Genomic DNA, 23959 nt, shown 5'->3' with positions numbered 1-23959 from the left:
TTAAGGAAATCTTGGTTTTTCTGCAGCCACATCTCTGTATACAATATGAAGTCCTGGAAGCTGCTCAGCTGGCCATAGAATCTTTGGATGGCATCCTGGTAGAAGGTGCCTGCATCAAGGTAGGGTGGTGGCCAGAGAAAGCATAAAGTAGCACCCTTCACTCAACCCTGTATTTTTAGTGCCTTTATTTACTCAGGCCTTTATTTATAGTGCCCCCTAAGGTTTAACAGCTTGGACAAGCACCCTCAAGAAGCTTAGGCATAAGACTTTCGATTATGGAAAGTCCTCAGCCAAGCCTGGCACTCTTCTCTCGGTGACCTAAGACATGATAGCTTTTGTTTTTGTCACAATCAGCCTGGGCTATGTTGGGGTTTTTCTTGTACTCTTTATCACTACTTAGACCCCAAATGAATTATTCTAGGTGGTTTTTTGTGGTTGCCTGTTCTTTTAGTTTTCAGGGGAATCAAATGGTATTTTGAGGTTTCTTATGCAATTAAACAGAATTTCTTTGAGGTTTCTTATGCAATGAAACAGAATTTCATTGGAGTAGAAGGCAGAGAAATGATTTCCACTTTAGGTGGTGGGGAAGAGAAGGAAGGGAAGAGTATTATTTACACAAAAATATTTACATTTGGTGTTTATTTATCTATTAATCTTTATTGTAGTCTTTAGGGGCAGTTATATATAGATGAGGAAACTGCAGAATTAAGGTACCTGCTAGTATATAATAACAGGCCTGGGTGTTGAAGTGGTGACTTTTCTACCACTAAAGCTGTCTTTTCCTTGGTTAGGTGCAGAGGCCTGTGACAGAGCTTACCCTTGATTGTGACACCCTTGTGAATGAGTTAGAACATGATTCTGAGAACCGAGGTACTATATACCTGTCTGGAGTGAGGGAAACTTTCAAAGAACACCTGTTGCAGCGGTCCAGCCTCTTCCTGGGCCTGGAAGCTGTGATCCTGCCTAAAGATCTTAAAAGTGGAAAGCAGAAAAAATACTGTTTCTTGAGTAAGTCTCTGCCACTAAATAAAATCTTGGGGAAGGAGACGGGGGATGGTGATGAGGTCAGAGAAAGGAAGTGTTCACCAAAGAAGCCCTCCAGGTTATCATCTCCTGATATTGTCTTTCTCCCTTGGCTCTGGCTGGGCTCCAGTTTGGATGGTGATCAGTTTTTTTTTTTTTTTTTTTTTTTTTTTTTGGCCCTTAATAACAGAAGGGGTTGTTGTTTTCAGGATTCAAAACTTTTGGCAGGGCCCAGAGAGCCCTCGACATCCTCACAGGCAAGGACTGGAAGCTGAAAGGCAGGCACGCCCTAACCCCCAGGCATCTCCAAGCATGGCTCAGGGGCTTACCTCTGGAATCAAGAAGGCCCCCAGGGCTTCGTGTCATACCTCCCCCCTCGGAGCAGGAGGCCTTGCAGGTGAGTGAGTTGAGTTAATGAGTGTATCCAGGTGTAGAGGGGTACGATAGCTACCTTGGTTTGCTGGTTCTGGGAGTTGGGCTTCTGATGTTTATGGAAATTAGGAGAATCCTGCTCAGGTGACACATATGTCTTCAGTTTGTTTTTTTTTTTTTTTTCTTGCCTTGGCACTAGTTTTAACTTCATTCTCCAGCTTCGTCCAGCCTTGGAGACACCTTTCTTTCTCCAAGAAAGAAATTTTATCCCCTCCAAACTTGCTAAATTCAAGTTTTTTAGTCCTCCAGGTAGCTCTCCAGGAGACTTTGAAGGACTGATGCAGGAAATTGGAGACCTGGACAAGTCTTTAGTGATCTAGGGTTTCCTGAACTGTGTTAAATATACGTATTTTTTTGGTGGTCATAGGTAGTCTTCCCCCCCCCACTTTTATAGTGGTGAACTTGTTTTTCTGACATTTATTAAAATATACAGCCATCACATTGAGCCTGTGATTTCACAGATAGTATTACTTAGATGAAGCTAAGGAAGAAATTGACTCGCTTTAAAGAAAACCATTAGAGGGATACACAACAAAAGGGTGAAAGTGAATGGCTTTAAGTTTGGGAAACTCTGCCCTTGTCTAATCTCCCTAGCAGATGAGAAATAGAAACCAGAACTGATGACTTACTCAGGTTACAAAGATACTTAATGGCAGAGGCCAGACTAGGGTTCTCCTTTGTTTTCGCTAACTTGAGGCCCTGAAAGAAGGGACAGCAGCTCCTCCTAAACTGATTTGGAGGCCTGGGGATGCTGGTGTTGTCAGGGAACCCTGTAGTATATATAGGCTCTGGTTTCAGATTGAGGATCACAGAGCCTTTTCCTAGGTGCCTGAGGAGTAATGTTACAGTCCCTCCAAAGGTGAACAGAGGGTTGGCTGAGTGTCAACACCTGGCTTTGATCCTAGATGTTGAAGGTGGACCATCCAAAGATAGCAGCCTGGCGCTGGGGCCGAAAGATAGGAAAGCTCTACCACAGCTTGTGCCCAGGCACCCTTTGCCTCATCCTGCTGCCAGGAACCAAGAGGTAAGTACCTGAAGGGTTGTTCTTTAATGATTCTGACCTCAGGACTTAAGCTTTTCTTGGAGAAAGGGCTTTTGTTGACATCCAGGCACATAAATGAAGACTAAAATGAATCATTCTTATTTCTTACAGTTCTAAGAGATAGGTATTGTATTCCCCTTTCACGTGTATATGCTCTTCTGTAACTACACTTAGTGGCCCCTCAAGGAGATAGCTCATCCTATTTTAAAGGCAGAGGTCTTAGGTCCTGCAGCCTTTCTGGAATAAGAGGCACTTGAGTAACCACACTTGAGTAAAAATGGTCGAAGTTCTAGGGCAAGGCCCAGACTTAGATGAGACCAGGGCCTACTTTTCTTACATATCAGCAGTGCATTCTTGTCTCCCTGACCTTTCCCCCTTTACTATTTCTGTTAACCTTTAAGAGATAGGTCCCGTTTTGCTGATGCTAAGCCTGAGGAATACTGGAGTAGGACTCTGGGTCCAGTCACAGCTGTATCATCTATCTCCTGACAAGTGGCCAAGCCACTTGCCCAGTGTGAATCTCAATTTCTCTTGGTAAAATGAGGGATTTGGAGTAAATCACTTATTTTCAAGCCCTATAAAACCCTTTCTTTAAAAGGAAAAATTGATGGAGTTCCCTGGTAGCCTAGTGGTTAAGGATCCAGTGTTGTCACTGCTGTAGCTTGGGTTTGATCCCTCGCCTGGGAACTTCCACATGCTGTGGGTGTGCCCCCCCAAAAAAGATGTTAAATCCAAAAGCATAAAGATGAGTAGTTCTGAAATGAATGAGTAGGTAGATGAATTAATGTGTTTATTGAGGGAGGAAAGAAGGCAGTGACTTTTTTGAAAAAGACACGGATTGAAAATCATTGGATTGTATTATTTCTAAAAGTCCCTTAAATTCTGACATTCTAGGATTCTTTCCCAGGCCCAAGGCCCCAGGTGGCAAAGCATGAATGCCTCAAACCTTGAAGCCTGGATCAGAAATTAATTTCCTGTCATAAAATTCTTAGAACATGTATTGGGGTCCCTAGTAAAATGGGCTACTTGCTGGGCAGTTCGAGAGAATTATTATTTCTGAGAAACAGAAATAAGTACTCGGTGTTTACATTGGGGGAAAAAATCTTCAACTAAAATACTTTAAATAGGCTTATGGGTTAATAGCAAGAAGTTAAAAAGTGACCCAAAATTGCCAAAGTAAGAAAAAAGAAAGTAAATGTTTTGGCTAAGAGCATGGACTCTGAGCGACAAACTTGCCTGCACAAAACTTCTCAAAGCCAGTGTATGGTAGTAGGGGTAAAATAGGGGCATCTTCGTGTACCAGGTAGAATACTTAGTTTGTAGTTCCCCATTGTGTAGGTAAACTAAGCTGAGAGAGAGCTAAAGCTTTTTTCTTCCAAAAGTAGCTGGGATAATCTCGGGGGATGAGAGCTTAGAGGCAGAGTCCTAAGGCACATTTGCCTGTCCGTAGAAATCTCGGGGAAATAGCAAATCCTTTGGTAACAAAACCTTATGTTACACCTTTTTTTTTGAAAAAAGTTGTACTCATTTCTGTAGCTGTGACGATCAAACCCAACAGCTGGAGCTTGTATTTCCCCAGACTATAAGCTTGCTGTGTGACTGAGTTCTCTGGGCCTCTGTGCAGCTGTCCCCATGATGTTAGCAGATATACCTGGGAAAGGGTAGGAGTGCTCTCAGGAAGAAGGAGTAGCAAGGGTCTCCTCATGTTGGGAGCCTAACTCAGTTCTTAATCCTTATACCCCTGGATACTGCTAAAATTAATATTAAAAACACTAATGATTGCTATAATTCGTCAAATCCTTTAGGTACTGCTAAATGCGTTTATATGCAGTTTTGGTTAAGGTTGTTGAATCTCCTTTTAACAAGAGGAGAAAAAGGCTCAGATTAAGCAGTTTACCTAAGGTCACACAGCTAGTAAGTACACGATTATTATTTGAACTCTGATCGTCTCCAGTTCCAGAACTGCTTTCCAGTGCTCAAAGCTCCAGTCCTCTATACCTAAAAGGCTTGTCAGCTTAAGTTCAGACATCAGGTGGAGACAGATCCTGCTTTTCTTTGCTCATTTCTGCCGACTTTGCCTTGGAGAGCACCTCAGCCCTCTGTAACCCAGTTCCATGAATATTCACTACAGGGTGACAGGGAACTGATATATACTGCTGACTCCTAAATTCTAAGCACTGTGCTAGGTGTTTTTACAACATACATTATTAAATAAGTTAATGTTTCATAAAGTTTTTCAAACAGTGCCATGGTAGGTGCTACAAAAGTATTTTAAGTAAAACCAACAAAATTCTAACAGCAGTTTAAAAGGATTCTGATAACAGACTGCCATTATTGTGTGACTCGAGAAAACTGTGTAATGCCTATGAGCATGTTTCTTTATTTGAAAAGTAGACATAACAATTGTGTCTACATCGGTACTTGGGTTACAGTATGTGAGCTGTTCAGAGGATTAAAGGAGAGCACAGACAAAGTGCTTACTGCTTGACATGCAGTAAGTGCTCCATATATGTTAATTATTGGCTGTTATTTATAGTCTTTACAAAAGTCATGTGAGATAATAATTGAAATATTTAATATTTCTTTATAGTTGAGGAAACTTAGGCTTAGTTTGAGATCATTCACCCTTAGTTGAGATTTACCTCACATCTGTTAAGTGACAGCTGTGATTTGATTCTAGGTATCTGAGACTAGTCAGCATTCTTTGCATTGAACCATTTTCAGCAGGCAGCTTTCCATAAGCTGCCCACCTAGCTGCCCCGTGCCCCTTGGCATATATACATACCCCTAAAAAACCTTTCCCCTCTCCCTGAGTTTATAACCATTCATTCAATTCTATAGACAAAAACTGTCTTCACTCCTCATCTGTTGCAGCACTCATGGATCACTGTCTGGCCTAGGACTGATGGGAATAAAAGATGAAGAGGAAAGCTCCACCCCAAACATGTGTTTGTGAGTCTGCCTACCACTTACCATGTGCCATGTCTTATCCCTCATGGGCAATGGCAGAGAATGTGGTCGGGCTGCTGGCACTCCAGAGGCTGCCAGACTCCTTTATATAGTAGACAGCTTTTTTGGAAACTTTGTATCAGCTGTACCAGCTAAGGAGTCTAGTGCATTTATGTGGCATGTATAAATTTTCAATAAATGCCTAAAATTCAAACATTCTTCATCTTAAGACAGGGTGAGGGGAGGAAACAGTCTGTATTTTCTTCGTGTCAGTGGGTTGATACACAGGTACTGTAGCAGGTGTTCATTTCACGGTAGCACTGCTATTACATGGTATGTATAGGTAAGGAGACCAGGAGGAGCGAATTCTCTGTGGAGAAAACCCAGCCGTTATGGAGTTTGTCAAAGCTGTGGTATCTGTAAAGCAAATATCTATAAGGCAAACTATTTCCTCATTGATGGCTGTTAAAAAATTGAAGGAAAAAGATAAGTTAACTGAAAATCTGGCAGGTCCAACAGAGAGGAAAGTTGAAGACTCTTAGCTTTTCACCAACACTGGAAGCCCCCTTTCAATTCAGTTTTTATTATTTATTTATTTATTGGTCTTTTCTAGGGCTGCACCCGTGGCACATGGAGGTGCCCTGGCTAGGGGTCCAATCGGAACTATAGCCGCCGGCCTATGGAACAGCAACATCAGATCCAAGCCGAATCTGTGGCCTACACCACAGCTCACAGCAACGCCAGATCCTTAATCCACTGAGCAAGGCCAAGGATCAAACCCCAAAACCTCATGGTTCCTAGTGGGATTCGTTAACCACTGAGCCACAACAGGAACTCCTCAATTCAGTTTTTAGGAACACTTCCTTCCCTTCAGAGTGAGACTGCAGTGTTACGTTTCACCAATAGGTGCCTCCATCACATCAGAGTTCCCCTTTAGAACTGGAAGTATCATTTTCAGTAAAGCCTTTGCTTTTTATCACCTCTCAAATTGTCAACATTCTAAATTGCAAAGGACATGGGCACAGGTACACACAGTTCCGAAACTGATAGAGATATTAGCTATACTCCAGAAAAGCTGAACTAGTCCAGCATGCAGTACGTATCATTACAAAAAACCTCACAGATCGCTCTATACGCTGGGACCCCGCAATTCCACTTCAAGAGAATTATCCTATAGTAATAGGATAGTTTCTCAAAAACATGTATAGAGGGGATATTATGGGGTCATTACAATGTAAATCTAGGTGGTTATTATTTTTAAAATTAATGCGTTCGTGTGTAAATAAAATCTCTAGTGAAAGAGATCTGTAAGAAGCAGCAGAAGACCAGATCCAGACTCCCTGACTCTTGAATCCCAGCTTTCCTACTTTTTAGTTGTGGGAACTTGAATAAGTTATTTAACATCTCTGTGCTTGGTACATAGTAATGGTACATATCTTACTAGGATTGTTATAAAGATGAGATTATGCATTCATAATATATTGTAGGTTGTATAAAGCATGGAGAGTTACAGAATATCTGTATAGTGTGAATCTATTTCTGTAGAAAAAAAATATACCAAGATATGCATGGGCTTGAAACAAAATCTGGAAGTTTATATGCCAAAATATGAACAGTATTTATCACTAGCTAATGGGATTGGCAGATTGAATTTTACCAAATGCTTTTCTGTATTTTTTTAAATCAGCATATATTGCTTTTATAATTAGAAAAAAGCATTCTATTGAAAAGTAACTTGCAAATTTGGATATTTGAGGCAGTGTTTCACTTTTTCTTTTTCTTTTTCCTGCTTTTTTGGGGTCTGCATGTGCAGCATATCGAAATTCCCAGGCTACACGTCAAATCCAGTCTACAACTGCGGCCTACACCTACACCGCAGCTCAGGATACTAGTTGGGCTTGTTACCACTGATCCACAACAGGAATTCCCAGTGTTTAGCCTTTTAAATGTAACTTCTATTAAGATCTGGCCCTATGGGAGGTCCCGTTGTGGCTCAGCGGAAACAAATCTGACTAGTATTCATGAGGATGCAGGTTCAATCCCTAGCCTTGCTCAGTGGGTTTGTAGGTGGCAGATGTGGCTCAGATCTGGCATTGCTCTGGCTGTGGTATAAGCTGGCAGCTATAGCTCCGACTCAGCCCCTAGCCTGGGAACCTCCATGTGCTGTGGGTGGGGCCCTAAAAAGACCAAAAAAAAAAAAAAAAAAGTCTGGCCCTATGAAAGTTGGCAACCAGGAGGCCAAACTGAAGAGCTTGATTTGGAATTGAGATACTACAGTTTTTGAAGTTCCCTTGTAAAGAGCCAAGTTCCCCAGGTATACTGCTGACCTCAGCTGCAAGGTCCTGAGAACACCTTGAAACCAAACGTGTTGCAGGATTTCTTTCCTGCTGCAGCTGAGTTCCAAAGCTGTGGGAGCTTAGCTGCTGTCTACCTCATGAGACTCCAGTCCTGAGAGACAAAATAAATGTCTGCCTAGGTTGGTGCTTCAGCTCTGCTCCTGGGCAAGTCACTTAACCTGAAGTCCATTTACACAGCTCTGTGGGGATATATCTACTTTTAAGGATTATTATGACTATTCAAAAACTCAGTTTTTGGAAAATGACCAAATAGTGATCTGGATATGAATTATTTTCCCTCTCTGAGCCTCAGTTTCCTCATTGTAAAAATGGCAACATTAGTACTTACTAAACAAGGTTGTTTTAAGAATTAAATTAGGGAAAGCCTACATTGTACTGAGGATCATCTTCTAACTGCAGGATAATAGAGCAGATGAGGGCTCCCTGTGCCAAAAGCACTCCCTTTGCTCCTAGGACTAGTCAGAGCCATTTCTTTTCCTGAATGGGTGGGGCTGGAAGTTTCCCAATGGGCCCCCACTCCAGAACTCTGCAGAGATGGGCCCAGACCATAAGGTCTCTGAGGCCCCAGTCTGCACACACTGTTCTTTCAGCTGATGCTCGGTCTTTTGGAAGCCAAAGCTGCCAACTTGGCCTCTTGCAAAACACACATTCCATTCATAAGTGCGTTTGTGCATTTTTCCTCCCACACCCTTCTAGACAGCCAGTGCAGAGCTGCCAAGGCAGCTGCTGGAGAAGCAGCTTTTCATTTAGGGGAAAAAAGCAACTTGAAAGATTTTCACAGAACTCTTGGTTTAGGCTTTGAACGTACTACTCCCCAACTTCTCTGGCCTCCTCACCCATAGTGGGGTTGGGTTGTTCAGGATACTCAGCCATGTTCAATTTCATTTCCTTTTTTCTTCCCCCCCTTGTAATACCTTCCCTATTATAAAGGAAACCCAGTAATAGAAACCTGAAAAATCCAAAAAAGTTAAAATTACATCTAATGCCACTATTTTACAATCTTTCCATTATTCAAAAGCAGTTTTTAATAGCTGCATAATATTCCAGTGTGTTGATGTGTGTCATAATTTCTAAAACAGTCCTCTGTGGTCAACACTGAAGTTATTCCCAAATGATGCTGCCAGTCATATCCTTGCCACATCTTTGGCAGATAATATTTCTTGAGGAAAAATTCCTAGAAGTGAAATGATTGGTCTAAAGACTATGAACACTGAAGGTTTTATTTTTGGGGGGGGGGATTTTTTAAAAATTTATTTAATTTTTTTTGCTTTTTCATCCACACCTGCTCCATTTAGGAGTTCCCAGGCCAGGGATCAAATCCCAGTCACATCTGTGACCTATGCCACAGCTGTGGTGATACCGGGTCCTTAACCCACTGTGTCAGGCTGGGGATCAAACTGGCAACACCAGAGACAAGTCGGATCATCAGCCCACTGCGTGACAGCAGGAATTCCCACTGAAAGTTTTTTAAATTCCAGGAAAGTTTGTGTTTGCTAGCATCAATTTGTTTCATATCTTTGTCAGTTTGATAGGTTAAAAGTTTCATTATAGGTTTAATTTCTGTTTGTTTGAATCCCCTTTAGGTTGAAAGATTCAATATCCTTTTTTCCAGAAGCTTTTTGGCCAATTTTCTTTAGTGAGTTGTCCATATCTTTTGCCCATGTTTCTGTTCTCTTTTCCATACTTATTTTTTAAGGTATCCTGTCAATTATTGCAAAAACGTTCCTAGTTTTTAAAGGTAGTACGTTTTAGAAGTTTGTTCTTGTTATGATTTTTTTCTATTTGCTTTTATGGGTAGAAAGTCTTGACATAACCAGAGAGCAATTTAATATCCATTTATATATATATATAGTTTTGAATGATTTAATTTTTATACCTTTATTCCTCCTGGGACTTAAATTTTAGCATATGGTAACTCTTCCCACAAATACTTAGATTTAATCCAATTTATCTTACTTAAAATGCAGTAAAAGAGCCTACATTATTTATTATGTCAGCCCACGTATACAACAGCCTTGTGTCTCTGTCTTCTGTCTTAACGCTAGTACCATATTGTTTTATAGCTCTGTATTGTGATATACTAGCAATTTCAGCACCACCCCAGGTAAATATTGTCGGCCTATGGAGTCCTCAGCAGCATGGATTACAAAATACTATTTAAAAGTTAGATGCTCTGCTGCTGACTGCATTGCTGCCATATTCCACTAGGACTTTCTCAGCACCCCTGAGGTAAGAAGAAAATCAGGATTGGAATGTTACATAGGAAGAATGTTATACCCACAAAAGACCATTACAGCTTTCATAGGTCAGGACATCCTTGGAAGGAAAGGAAGTGGAAGAGGTTAGGAGGCTAACTCCCTTGCCTTAACTTCCCAGGCAGACTAACGCTTTTGGATCTAGGTCAGAATTGAGAGCTAGAGAATGATTTGCAGAGCTAACGGAAGCTATGTGCTTTGGCAACTGATTTGAGAGGAAGGAAGAAGCCAGTACTGAGGTGATTCTACTATACTCTGGGCCCTCAGCACCACCTTCAGTGTACCATTCATGCTTAACGACAACAAGAAGTCCATTCCACACACATACAGTGAAGCTTAGCTGGTATTAGTATGAGTTAGTTGCTTATCCCTCATCTAATCAAAAATTGGATTTTAGCCATACAGCACCATGACACTTCGAATAGCTCCATGCTCTAGATATAAGCACCCAAATCACCCCCACCTCTATTTGTAAGGCCCTGGCTGGGCTCAAAAACTCAGGCCAAAGCAGATACAAGCCCGAGAGTCACCTGGAAAAATAAGTACATGTTTTGGATGAATACTTTTTAAGTGAAAAAGTCTCCCCCTAAATTTCCTTCCATCTTCCATCTGATGCTGACCTTGGTAATAAAAAAATTCCAGTTTTCTGAAGAAAGCTTATAATCTAGAAAGAGGAGGTAGTCATGATTCCTAAGCCCTTTCCAAATGAAAAGAAAAAACACATCTAATGCCACCACTGTACTTAATTTTTTTAAAGAGATACCAACATGAGGCTGGGAATCTTTGAGAAGGCCATTAGGTCCTCCATCAAAGAAGTGACTAAGATGGCTGGTCAACAGCTTTCCCAAATATAAACAGTAACTAGACAGAAAATGGCAATTAAAGGAAGTTATGGGTCATAAGTGGTCTACCACAATCAGACTTTAGAATTTAAGATCCAGTTGGAGTCATCAGGGATCATGTTAATCTAAGCTCCCCCATCCTCCCAATTTAGCAGAGGGAAGTTGAGCCCCCAGGAGGAGCAGCCTCCTTTCTTTTCTCTATCACTCTGGATTCCCTGCATTACTTACCTAACAGCCTTTTGGAAACCTTATATTTACGTGTTTTAAAGATTATGGATGTTCTTTTAAATCCTAACATTGATAGAAATAACAGCCTCTTGATTTTACAGATGACTAAAAGGAACTCAGAATTTCACTAGTTTGCCAAAGGCCACAGAGCAGTGGCACTTGATGGTTTCACTTTGTCTCCTTTGCCGTAATCACTGCCAACCTAGTAGATATAGGAGCTATCGGTTTAGCACAGTGTTCTAATTCATTTTTTATTCTTCATGGGAATCCACATCAGTTGCTAAGGTGAGACTAGGTAGTGACTCTGTGAGGACTCATTTGCTTTTTACCTAAATGTATGGGCCTCCAAAAGCCATTAAGTTTGGTGACTGGGAGGTCAACATCCATGTCTGTAGTCTAAGGATCTTGTACTATCTGGATTATTTTCCAGAACAGAGAATTTGCAATCCAGTATGTTGGAAGAGGCACCCAGTGGGTAAATCTCACCCCAAAATGAAGTCATTTTTTTGTTTGGGGCTTGGTTTTGGTTTTTGTTTTTTGCAGAATTGTCAATAGTCAAGTAAACAAATTTATTAGGTCCAACAGCAGGTTACCTTCCAAATAAAAAAACATCAAAAAATGTAGACAACGACAAAAATGTATATAACCAGTTAATAAAAATATCCAAGGGGCCATTTGGAGAGTGCAACAGTGCAGAGAATACAAAGTATTGACTTTTGTCAACAAGTTTGTACAACTTCAAGGAGCACACTGGTCACAAACCAAGAGGAATCCACAAACGTGGAGGGTCACTCATCACCTCAACGAGTTAAGGCAGGGTATCTGTAGGACCAATTTCTCCAAGCCCCATTTGCCTATTGCTTCAAATTCTCCCTTTGAAACCTAGAATCATTCATTAGTGCAACAGGTATGAGCAGTTAATCACAGACTTGGGGCTGGGACCAGGAACAGAGGGAAGACTCTTCTCCCAGAATAAATGTTTTTTTTGGGGGAAAAAAACAGCAGCTGCTGAGTGGCTTCCTTTGGCAATATCCAAGATTTGTGTCCGGAGGTGGGTGGTGGAAGTGCAGGCTGGCTCAGTTTCCAAGCAGAGGACAGGGAGGATATCATGCCCCAGCACCTGAGTCAGAAGCAGGATCTGATGGTTACTCAAAGCTATTTGAACCAACCTTGTTTCTGCAACCAGTACTCAATTTTGTCTTTCAGTGAAGAAAAATACCTGTAGATCCTCGCTGTGATGTAACGCCAAATGAGGTTAACCTGGGTGTATGCTATAATTACAGCTTAGCAAAGGAATAAACTCTCGAGGGGGATTGGGTGGGAACCTTTATATAATTGAGAAAACAGACTGTGGGCTAAGGAAGATCAGTGTCACAGGTTCTCAAATGAGTCCCCATTAACACTTTAATAACACTTTAATGGCCTTTTCAGTCCACTTTGTTTAAACAAACTGCTGGAGTCCCCCAAGGAAGAGCTTTGTCGAGCTTTGTCAGTTAAAGATGTCCAGGTCATCATTAACCAAACGTTAAGACACAAGAAAAATGGCAAAGCAGGTGATTACAGCAAGAAAACGTAGCAGCAGCTTCCTTCCAGCCCTTATAATTGTTGTATAATTGGGTCTACCTTTGAGCTTCAGGGCACTGAAGACTGTCTTAAATGTGGCAAACCAAACACAGTACTAAATACAGATTTTCTCTTTTGTTTTTTAAACTTTTATACCAAGTCCTTATCCTAGCGATTTTCCACCACTGTTTTATACAATTTGGCATAATATAGGAAGCCATCACATTAACCCTACAGGCTCCAGCCTGAGGACTGAATTTTGGCATCAGTCCCTAAAGACCAAATAATAGTGTGTGGCTTAATCCTTTCTTCCTTTCCTGGGTGAGTTTGTGCCTTTGTTAGGGAAGTTTAATATTGAAAACACTGTCTTGTACGTTTTCAGTTGGATTTCCTTGTGCCTGTGGCCTTTGTTGAAATTTGGATCTCTACCCAGCTCTAGCTTTTCCTTCTAATCAGAAGGGTAGAAATGGGATCTTGGACCCAGCTCACATATGGGCACATCTGGCAGAACTGCTGAGGCAACTAGTTGAAGCATAGCAAAATGTCATTACAGGAGGTGGGGTTAAGAATGACACATTCAAATTTGGCAGGGATGGGGAAAGAGCAATTCAGTGAAGCAACTTAATCTCATATAGCTTTCTAATCAATTGCTAAAGAAATATCACACACAGTCACTTGCCAAAAACAAGCAATTTCCCAACATACCCAGTTCGTTGTAGTCACTCAGATATCTGCATATTTTCAAAATAGCATCCACATCCTTCCTGTCTCCACACCACGACACCACTCTGGTGTCCTGTTAAAGTGAAGAGTGCACTGGCTTACCTGAGGGGCATGCATTGACCTCCACACAATTACTGCTCATTAAGCAGTAAAGCTACTTCTAGGCAAAGAGGAACAGGGACCTTTCATTTCCCAGAAGTGTAAATGCAAACTTTACATACGTTCTCTACCTTGGATCTCTCTGCAGCAAAACTGCTTTTCCTATTGTCAAGAAAAAAGTCAGGCATTGGCCCAGGCTACTGCAGAAGCTTGAATTCCTTGCATCAAGGACACATACCTGGAAGGAGACTTAAGTCCCTCCCTGACCATTCTCTTTTCTGGCTTCTCATTTGCACATTTTTGTAACATATGTATCATTAAAATACAACCAAAAGTAAATTTAAATGGCTCTTTTGTGAGGGGTGGGAAGCTGAATAGTTGAATTAAAAAAATCCACACTTTATAGCATACTTAATGAATGGCATGCCTTCTTGTAGGCTGAGGAAGTCTACCTCTTTTGGGCCCTACTTGCCATACACCTTTTTTTTTTTCTTTTTTTTGGGGGGTCTTTTTAGGGCTGCGCTCACAGCATATGAAGTTTCTAGGCTAGGGGTCGAATGGGAGCTGTAGCTGCTGCCTACACCACGCCACAGCAATGCAGGATCCGAGCCTCTGACACCTACACCACAAGCTCACAGCATCACTGGGTCCTCTAGCCCATTGTGCAAGGCCAGGGATCAAACCCATGTCCTCATGGATACTAGCTGAGTTCGTTACTGCTGAGCCACAACAGGAACTCCCATATACCCTTCTGATCTGAGACAGAAAATCCTTAGCTGGCTAGGAGCAGCCTACCTTTACCCTTATTCAACCTCTACCCAATCGAGAATCGGAAAAACTGGGTGAGAAGGTGGTCTTGTTAACACCTCAGTCTAGGGACCCCGACTACAGCTGAGCCCACAGAATCTGCTGGGACACCCAGAAACTTTTATACAAGGATCTTGTGTGTTAGCATCTGGACTGGGGCCCTGTTCAGCTTTCCAGCAGTATTGCTAACCTATTATAGCTGACTTTAAGTGATTTTAAGTTTCCCATCCATCCTGTAGAAGGGGCAACTGTTAGGATTTAAAAAAAAAAAAAGAAAAACTTCAAGTATGTACTCTATGTCAGTGCCAATTTTAGAAAAACTGTAGAAACTCCTTAAATCATCTTTGTAAAGATGGGAGCCCAGAGCCATAGGCTACTAATAAAAGAAAATAAGCAATTCCTGCCCAGGCTGAGAAACATGCCTGGAGATGGGGGTCCAAATGTTTAATAAATTCTCATTACCCCAAGAATATAAATATTTTTATAAGTTTTTATTTAAAAGATTCTCTTTTCAGTCTGTTCCAAAGTGTTGGAAGCTGAACTGTACAAGTTCCTCCCACCCACCCCTCCAGTACAGTTTCATGACTTTTTTTTTTTTAAGTGTAAAAATAACAAGAGGACCCTCTACTGAAACAAGGGAGGACCAGTCAGCTCCTGTGTGGCAGTTTGGCCAAAGCTGGCCTTACGGAGCGAGCACTAGGGAACTGAGACTCCCTCTTGTGAGGAAAGGGCTGAGAAATTTCATCTTCAGTGAAAACAGTCCAAATTCAGATTCAAAACCTCCTTTATGATGTTCCCTGGCACTCTTCTTATACTTTTTTATATTGAAGGCAGCTCCCTTTTATAGCCAGTTTTAGCAGGCAAAGAAAAAAAAATAGATACATATATGTGTATATATATATATTTTATATAGGTAAAATATATACATATCTTATATATGTATATATACATATTTGGGGGCAGGGAAAGGAGAGGAGAGTCATGTAAACCTAAACAGTCATCACATACCCCAAATGAGCCTGACAGTAACAAAGAAGATAATAAATAACTTCTGGGGGTTAAGTGACAACATGGGTGCAGCAAGAAGGGAAAGGGCACACATTTAACTATTAAATACATTTCTATATTTGTTTGGCAGAGTTCAGGCCAGCCCCAGGCTTCTGCACTTGCCAGACAAGTAAGCTGATGATACTCAAAAAAATTAAAAAAAAAAATTCAAGCAGAGCTCCATACCACAGTTTTCCTTCAAGTCAGTTGGCCGGCAGGCACAGTTTGCCAACCACCAGGAACAGAAACTTTGGCTCCAAGGCAAATGAAAAAAAAAAAAAAAAAAAAAAAAGTATTTCCACTTACAACATGAAAATACAGAAAATTCATCAAAGAAAGAAAACTATCAAAGTCTACTTCCAGCAAAACTGAGGTAGCACTGCTTTCTCTGCATTCGATGCTTAAGTGGTTCTCAGTACAAGGTGTTCTAAAAAAACTGCTCACTTGACTGACAGGTGCAGCATGTTGATGGATAAACTCAACATGAAATGCAATAGGTCAAAGGAGGAATGAGCAAGAAGTGAGGAAAATAAGGATTTCAGATAAATTAGCTTAAAAGGGGGTTGTCCCCAGACTACAAATGCCCTTGGCTGGCCTTGGCTCTCCAAGAGCTTTAAACTGCCTGGGAATTAATGCAATGTGGTTAACAGTTAACACTGCTATTCAATTCTGCATAATGTTTAAAAATAATTATTACAACCTAAATTCAACCATGTAAACAGCACTACACACAGTACAGACCTGCCCTGAAAATCAAGAATATCCAAAACTGAGATCTGGCACTGTGTCATTTTGTAATGATAATTCAACCTAACTGTCCCATTCCCCCCTCCCTGCTCTACACCCTCCCCCGCCCCCCCAAAAAAATCTAATTTGTGCAAGAAATGGCAGGCTTATTCTATCTGAAGGCTTAAAAAAAAAAAAAAAAAAAAGATAAACAACAGTTAGCCAGGTTCAAATATTTTGGGGGAACCCCCCCAAAAAAGAAATAACCAAAATAACCAAAAAGTGAAGAAAGTGCCTAAAACATGATACAGCATTTTAGAGCCCTTTCAGATACAAGGCAGAGAAAGGTGTAAAGTAGAAAATATCCGGATCTTCAGCAAATTCCAGAAAGGTCCAATTCCTCAGTTGGCTGCAGGGCAGCGGGCAGATCCGTGCTGCTGCGCCTGGGACAGAGCCACTAAGTCTGCTCCGCGGGACACAAGCCCTCGGGCCCTGAGCTGAGTGCACCTCTCCCTTCCCCTTCTCTTTTCCTCCGCTCCATCTCCCACTCCACAAAGGTATCGAAGAGACTTGGCCAGGCCTCATCTTCGCTGTAGTTGCTGAGGTCAGGGCCAATCACCTGAGTGAAGTTAAGGAACATGTTCCAAGTGTCCCTGGAGATGCCCTTGATCCCCGAGGGGTTCTCTGTTAGGAAGTTTAGCCACTGGTCCAATACCGGGGGATTGTTCTGGGTAAAGACTAGTTTCCACAGGGCAATGGCTATTTCCCGATGCAGTGACCGCTGCCCTTCTTCAGAGTCCAGGCCGAACTGAAATGTAAACCGGTAGAGATCCTTGAATTTATCCTCTTGTTTGGCTTCTGTTAAGAGGCTAGGGAACCGTGCACAGATCCCATCAATGCTGTCTGCACTTATTGCTTTGCAGCCATCAAAAAACTCCTTCCTGCAAGAGGAAAGAGGGACACAATAATTGTAAATAGTATCACTTACTGAGAGGCAATATAGTATTAAGAGCATAGCTGTGTGGCTGGCTGGCTAGATTTGAATTCCCAACCCCTCACTAACTGTGGTCCTACTTCCTCTCAAATGGTGAGAATACTACCTTATTTCATAGGGTTTGGATTAAACAAGTGAATATGTCAACTGCTCCTAACAGTGACTGGCACATGGTAGGCAGCTGATAATGGTTCATTCATAAGCAGGTCTCCTGCTCTGTGCCCTATTTCCCGCCCTGCAATGGTGATTTAAGTTACAGATTCTCCTCCCAGATGGGGAGAGTCTCTTCCTGTTTTCCTTTTGATTCTCTAGGGGTTGTTGGGGAATTTTTTTGGTCCCTGCCAAGGGAAATTTCTGGAGCCAAGATTCTGGATGAACCTGGGTAACTCTACCACCAGAGATCAAAGTTCTGTTATTTCTAGGGCTGCACCCACGGCATATGGAGATTCCCAGGCTAGGGGTCCAATCAGAGCTATAGCCACCAGCCTACACCACAGCCACAGCAACTCGGGATCCGAGCCGCGTCTGTGACCTACACCATGGCTCATGGCAACACCAGATCCTTAACCCACTGAACAAGGCCAGGGATCAAACCCACAACCTCATGGCTCCTAGTTGGGTTCGTTAACCACTGCGCCATGACAGGAACTCCAAAGTTCTGTTATTAAAAGACAAAAATTGGGAGTTCCTGTCATGGCTCAGTGGTGATGATGGCTGACTAGTATCCATGAGGACGCAGGTTTGTTCCCTGGCCTGGCTCAGTGGGTTAAGGACCCGGTGTTGCTGTGAGCCGCGGAGCAGGTTGCAGACTCGGCTCAGATCCCGTTTTGCCGTGGCTGTGGGGTAAGCCAGCAGCTGTAGTTCTGATTGGACCCCCAGCCTGGGAACCTCCATATGCTGCAGATGAAGCCCTAAAAAAAAAAAAAAAAAAAAAAATTTTGTGGGGAGTTCCCTGGTGGCTCAGTGGATTAAGGATCTCATTCTGTCACTGCTGTGGCACGGGTTCCATCCCTGGCCTGGAAACTTGAGCATGCCACAGGTGAGGCCAAAAAAACCCACAAAAATTGTGTATCTTTAATATCTATATAATGCTTGCAGTTGACAACACAGTCTCACAGTGATAATCTCAGAGATTTCTGTATTTGCTGAGAAAGAACATCTGAGGTCTGTTGTCAGGTAACCTACCCAGGGGCAAGAAATGATACTGAGAGGTTCTCAAAGTCAATTCTTCTTCCTTTATTAACTCAGTGCTCTGCAAACCAAACCTTAGGGTGGCCCTGCCGTGCCATCTCCCACACACAACCTCTACAGGCATGCATGACAATGTACACAACTACTGCTTGACACTGGGGCCAGCTGGCACATAGGCTGGCTAAGGGTTATGTGTGGAGCCAAAAGGGGCAACTTGCTTCATGAAGTGACTGAGGCATATCCCCAGTGGCACTCACTATACTGGCACTCACAGTGCCTGACACGTGATAAGTGAACAATAAATATCAAGTGAGTGAGGACGTGAGTGAATTTACAAGAAAAGAAAGTCTAGAATAGCAGTGAGCGGGGCGGCACCTTGGCAACGTGGATTACTCCTCATTTAACTTCAGACAAAGATGACTGGTTGCCCAGTTCTCCAGAGGCTGAATAGCTTTAGAGAAATTGGTCAGAAAAGGAAATTAAGATTTACTCAAACCCCTCAGAAGTCAGCCTAGGTCTATCCTAGCTGGACACCACTGCTCAGTAGGCCTCTCTCACCTCCTCTGCTCACCTGCTGACCCTTGGGACTAACCTGGTGAATTTGCACATGGTAGCAGCCTGGAACTTCCAAGCCAAGAGCAGCACTCGAAATTCCGTGGGGTCCACACATAGGTCATTGCAAAAGCGCTCCATGCCTTCCTCCAAAATTGCATCCTCCCGCTCGTCCTTATAGCGCCTGAACAGTTCTTCCAGCCTCTGTAAGGAAGACTCCTCGGCATTTGACTTGGGCTCCCTCCCAGCATCTCCCGAGGACGTTGGCAACTGGCAGGCCTCAGCAGCAGCCTCTGCCTTCTTGGTCCCATTGACGAGGATATCCCCACCTGGCTTGCCACAGGCTGGCAGCTGTTCCTCGCGGTGGCCTGCGCCCCGCCTGCTGTATGACTTGCTGCTGGGGTCACGGTCTCCATTTTTGCTACCCAGAGTTGATGAGGGATTCTTGCACTTGGTGACACACTGGCCCATGATGCTGGTGGCCTGACCTCTAGAGTGGCCCCCTCTGGACTGGATGCCCTCGTTGACACTGGTCCATGTGCCTCAACATGCCATCAGCCAGAGGAGCCAGCCAACCTGGAAAGAAATTAGGGCATGATCAGCACTGGACAGAGAGATGCAGGATGCAGGCTCCTCTCCAGGGCCTGTGCGTTGGGACAGCACTGTTTCAGTGAACCAACCATGAATCAGGGGAGATGCCCCAAGTTCATCACTATCCCCTCTTGCAAGCTTACACTTTCGCCTTGGAAATGCAAAGGCTAGAGCACATATGGAGAAGCATTAAGGAAAATTCCTAAAATTCTTAAGGTAACATAGATCCCAAAGAGATTGATTCACATGCAGGACACATCACGGAAGGCAAAGTGCCCATGCAACACAGCAGGTTAAGGATTCAGCCTTGCTACAGCTGTGGCACAGGTGGCAACTGCAGCATGGGTTTGACCCCTGGCCTCAAAACTTCCACATGCCACAGGTACGGCCAAGAAAAAAAGGAAGACTAAAGTTTTGCCAGAAATACTCCAAAGGAAATTTATCTTGCTAACTTGCCATCACATAAGAAAGTTACTTGGAGCTGTGTTAACTCAGAAGGTGCAAGTAAAATGTCCATCCTCTCGTCTCTAATGTCCAAATTCTCAGATTTTCTTTTGATGTAGGATGAGTGGTGGGGGAAAAAGGGGTGGCCACATCCAAAACAACTGTATGGTGTCATAATGGCCCAAAGATGTAAAGAATTTGCAAATTCAAGGCTATAAAGAGAATCCTAGCCAAATAACAAGGTAAAATGTCATCTAATTTCTTCAAACTCCTTTCTGGGACCCACCACACATAGATGAAACACCCGTTCTCCACCCAGAGGAGCCGTCCATCAAGGCTGTTCTCTACACCAGGGGTCCCAGTCACTGATTTCTTTACCCCCCTCAGCAGGTGCGGTGTGGAAGGAAAGCCAAGTTCGCACTAAACGTCAACGTCCTATAGGGCCCTTAGTCTTCCAAGATGCTGTCTCCATTGTAAAAGAAGGGCTGGGGAGTTCCCGTCGTGGTGCAGCAAAAACGAATCTGACTAGTAACCAGGAGGTTTTGAGTTCGATCCCTAGACTCCCTCAGTGGGTTAAGGACCAGGCATTGCCGTGAGCTGTGGTGTAGGTCACAGACGCGGCTCAGATCTGGTGTGGCTGTGGCTGTGGCGTAGGCCAGAACTCTGATTCGACCCCTAGCCTGGGAACTTCCTATGCTGCGGGTGCAGCCCTAAAAAGCAAAAAAAAAAAAAAAAAAAAAAAAAAAAAAAGGCTGATTTACCCAATTATTTAGAAATAATTGCGAAATGAAAAAGAAAAGTCTGCACTGATACGTAACAAACTCATCACAGTAGTTTAAGGAACTAAAAAGTGTTTTTTAAAGAATTGCTAGAAATTTCTGGGTCAGGGTGAGGTAATTTCTCTGAAGACTATCAACTCTTTCAACTGGTCTGCTAGAAGATCCATCTATAATTTAGTACTTGTAAAATTTTGCCACCTTCTCAATAATTGCAGCCTTGAAATTATAACATTAACAGACATTTAGACCAGGAGCCAGAAGTAAATTTTCTCCCAGGGAAAGCAGACCAAGTCAATGTCAGGCTCATGCCTCCCAAGCTGAAGCTCTCATGGACCCTCAATCCCAAGTCAAAGCTCTAAGGAGACTGGCGCTGGGGCAGAGGGGTGCTTTTAATGGAAGGTTGGAGCTTTAAACTTTACCTGGAGAACGTGAGCTTCCTCCAAAGAGTGCTTGGATCAATTTGGAGGTATCTTCAAAAGGAATTCTAAGGGTAAGTTCTGAGTGTACAAGTTTAAAACAAAGACCAGAACCATTCCTATAGTTACTGCAGTCACATCATATCAGGGTGTGTCCCCTTCTCCACCCTCAACAAGAATAAATGACAGACATGACCATACAGGCCCTTAAAAGACTGGCAGTTTCACTCAGGTTTCAAAAACACACTGAAACCCTTAGAACGGGTTTTGGTGTGAAAATGAGACTTAAGGGTTTTCTTTAGGCTTTTTCATGCTTTTAGAGTAGAGCTAGTAAGCCATAAGCGTAACTTGTTAAAATTTTAAAAGGCAAGGGGTTAATTCCTGGAAGACCAGCATACAAGGAAAGCAACTGTTCAAGCGGAATTATCTCAAAACAAGCAGGACTGTACCATGTGGAGGGTCTGGTTTCCAGATTTGTGTTTCTAAAGACTAAAATGCTGAAAGAAACAAAAGGCCCAAACTTACACAAACCCCACATGCTCACAGACTGGCAACTAATTCCCAGGCACGTTGACTCACCAGGGTTTGCTGCTCAGCTTCTGCTGCTGAGGGGAAGCCCCGGTACCTGGCAGGATAAGAGGATTTCCTGGCTTCTGACTGAGCCCCTATCCCAGGCCACTCACCACTGCCCCCACTGGACAGATGCTTTATGATACCAGCTGCCTCCAAATCCCGGTGCCAAGGCCTTTACATCGCGACGGATGGGCCTCCCAAAGAGGCCCTAATCCTTCCACCCACCAGCCCTCCCATAAGTACATCTGTGCTGACCTAACACAGCAAAACCAGCTGAAACCTGAAGGCTTTTTACATCCTGGCAGATGAAAAAAAAGGAGGGGACAATCAATTTAGATGATGGGCCAGCAAGTGCCAGAAGATTTAGATGCCTTTCTTCTATTCTGGTCCTTTTCTTTGAAATGTCCGATTCCCGCTGAAATAAGTAGTGGTCTCAAGCCAGAAGAAACTATTTTCAGATCAGATGACGAGTATGACTCCCTGATTATTCAGTGGGCTCCCTTTTTTCTTTGGGAAAATAGTTCTGCTCCCAGAGATTTCACCAGGCTCGATCACGGTGCTCAGCCCTGTGTCCCAGGCTGTCAGTACTTCAAGTGTTTCAAAGTCGAAAGCCTCCCCGGACCCACCAGTTGTTGGCTAATAGCTAATAATAAGCAGTTATCAACTACTGAGCACTTGATATCATGTCAGGCACTATTACGCTGACTAAGCATTTTAAGGACAAAACTCATCCATCCTCACACAACTCCATTTAAAACAGGGGAACTGAGGCACAAAGAAAATCATCCAAGATCACAAGCAGAACCTGGTATGCCTGGCTTGAGGAACCATGAGCTTTTTAACCACTAGACTAGACTGCTGAGCCCACCTGCATCAGATCACCTAGGGAAAGCCCACCTAAGGATGAGTCACCACAGCAACCACAGAGCACCAAGCTTGCAGTCAGCCGCTGGAAAGAACAATCCATGGTCTCAAGAAGGGCATCCTAGCCATTGCACTCCCCTGGGCAAGCCTTATCTCTCTGATGCCCTGAGGCTCAGCCTCACCAGTGGCAAGGACTAGAATCAGTCCAGAGTCAAACCTGTGGTGTTTCAGCCCATCAACATGGTTAAAACTCCAGCTCTCTTACAGTTCAACCCTGCCAGTGATTGTTTGACCCTGATCAAAAACCTGAATTTCCTGAACCTGCAAAATGGTATGTACTTCACAGAGCAGTTCTAAGGAGTCAGTGAGGAAATGCAGACAAAGGGAACCTGGCACACACTGTCCTACACACAGAAGACACTTGACCTGACAGCTGGTTAGCCTGATGAAAGCCCCAGCTTGTCCCACCTGAGCAATGGGCTCCAGGCCTTGGCTTCCCGAGACCCAGACAGCATGCCTGCACTTGCCTGGAGTCGAATACTTGAGTCTTGCTCAGAAGCAGTCTCTTGAACTACAGTACTGACCCTGCTCAAATGCACCAGTGGTCAGAAATACCTAAGGGATCAGCTTCTCCCCAGGATAGGATCCTTAACAGTCAAGCTGGGTAGCTGCTGTGTCCTGTGGATCTTCTGAACTGCTGGTCGCTCCCCGGCCCTAACCTGGGGCAAGCTCCCAGCCAGGTCCAAGCTCCGTTCCCTTTCCACTAAGTCCCAGCTCTGCAGGTCAGCAGAAGACAGGATTTCTAACTTGCTACTCACTTACACTCATTTAACGGCACTGCCTTTCCAGCGGTCTTCCTGCTACCTCTCTGAAGTGGAGCAGCTCAGCACAATCTGGGCACCCCAGGGCCTAATTTCATCACTCACAGAGCACTGCTAGTAATGATACCATTACACTTGTTAGTGCCTTATAACAGCTATAGGTAAACACAGCTCTATGAAGTTAATTACCTCTTTTCATAGGAAAAGAAATGGAGGCACACCGAGGTCAAGAAGCTAGCTAGGAAGGGAGAAACTGGAGCAGAGTCATGAAGAAGATGAGCTCTGGGAGCAGACAAACCCAGACCTAAGTCATGGTAATAGCACTAACTTTGTGACCATCAGCATGTAGCTTTAAAATGGGACTGTTGTGGAAGTTCCCGTCATGGCACAGCGGACACAAATCCGACTAGGAACCATGAGGTGGCGAGTTCGATCCCTGGTCTTGCTCAGTGGGTTAAGGATCCAGCGTTGCCGTGAGCTGCGGTGTAGGTTGCAGATGCAGCTCGGATCTGGTGTTGCTGTGGCTGCGGTGTAGACTGGCAGCTTTAGCCCTGATTCGACCCCTAGCCTGGGAACTTCCTATGCTGCGGGTGCAGCCCTAAAAAGCAAAAAATAAATAAATAAATAAATAAAATAAATAA

At 43.3% G+C, this 23959-nt stretch overlaps 2 protein-coding genes across 11 annotated transcripts in view; one reads left to right on the top strand and one right to left on the bottom strand.

Moving 5' to 3' along the window:
- REXO5 (RNA exonuclease 5) overlaps nt 1–23959 on the top strand; it is a 63317-nt gene that overhangs the window by 35576 nt on the left and 3782 nt on the right. Inside the window, exons 15-20 of one of the 8 annotated variants that reach the window (XR_002342390.1) lie at nt 27–119; nt 792–1008; nt 1233–1420; nt 2361–2479; nt 9867–10032; nt 13662–13847. Coding sequence is in view for 7 of the 8 variants with exons in the window: in XM_021086504.1 (XP_020942163.1) it covers nt 27–119; nt 792–1008; nt 1233–1420; nt 2361–2479; nt 9387–9498 (729 nt within the window). In the remaining variant the exon portion in view is untranslated. Of the gene's footprint in view, nt 1–26; nt 120–791; nt 1009–1232; nt 1421–2360; nt 2480–5371; nt 5661–9386; nt 9816–9866; nt 15675–23959 lie in introns of those variants that run through there. The other 7 variants (XM_021086505.1, XM_021086508.1, XM_021086504.1 and 4 more) reach the window with 7 other exon arrangements.
- DCUN1D3 (defective in cullin neddylation 1 domain containing 3) overlaps nt 7380–23959 on the bottom strand; it is a 44551-nt gene continuing 27971 nt past the window's right edge. For 2 of the 3 annotated variants that reach the window (XM_021086515.1, XM_005662090.3), the window contains exons 2-3: nt 18871–19406; nt 7380–17034 (exon numbers count right to left, since the gene is read on the bottom strand). In XM_021086515.1, coding sequence (XP_020942174.1) covers nt 16551–17034; nt 18871–19301 — 915 coding nt within the window. In that variant the 5' untranslated portion in view covers nt 19302–19406 and the 3' untranslated portion in view covers nt 7380–16550. Of the gene's footprint in view, nt 17035–18870; nt 19407–21639; nt 21686–23959 lie in introns of all 3 variants that reach the window. The other variant, XM_021086516.1, reaches the window with a different exon arrangement.

Source organism: Sus scrofa, chromosome 3 (assembly GCF_000003025.6).
Source record: "Sus scrofa isolate TJ Tabasco breed Duroc chromosome 3, Sscrofa11.1, whole genome shotgun sequence".
NCBI lineage: Eukaryota > Metazoa > Chordata > Mammalia > Artiodactyla > Suidae > Sus > Sus scrofa.
Note: the sequence above shows the minus strand (reverse complement) of the source record. Positions and strands in the feature narration are given on the sequence as shown.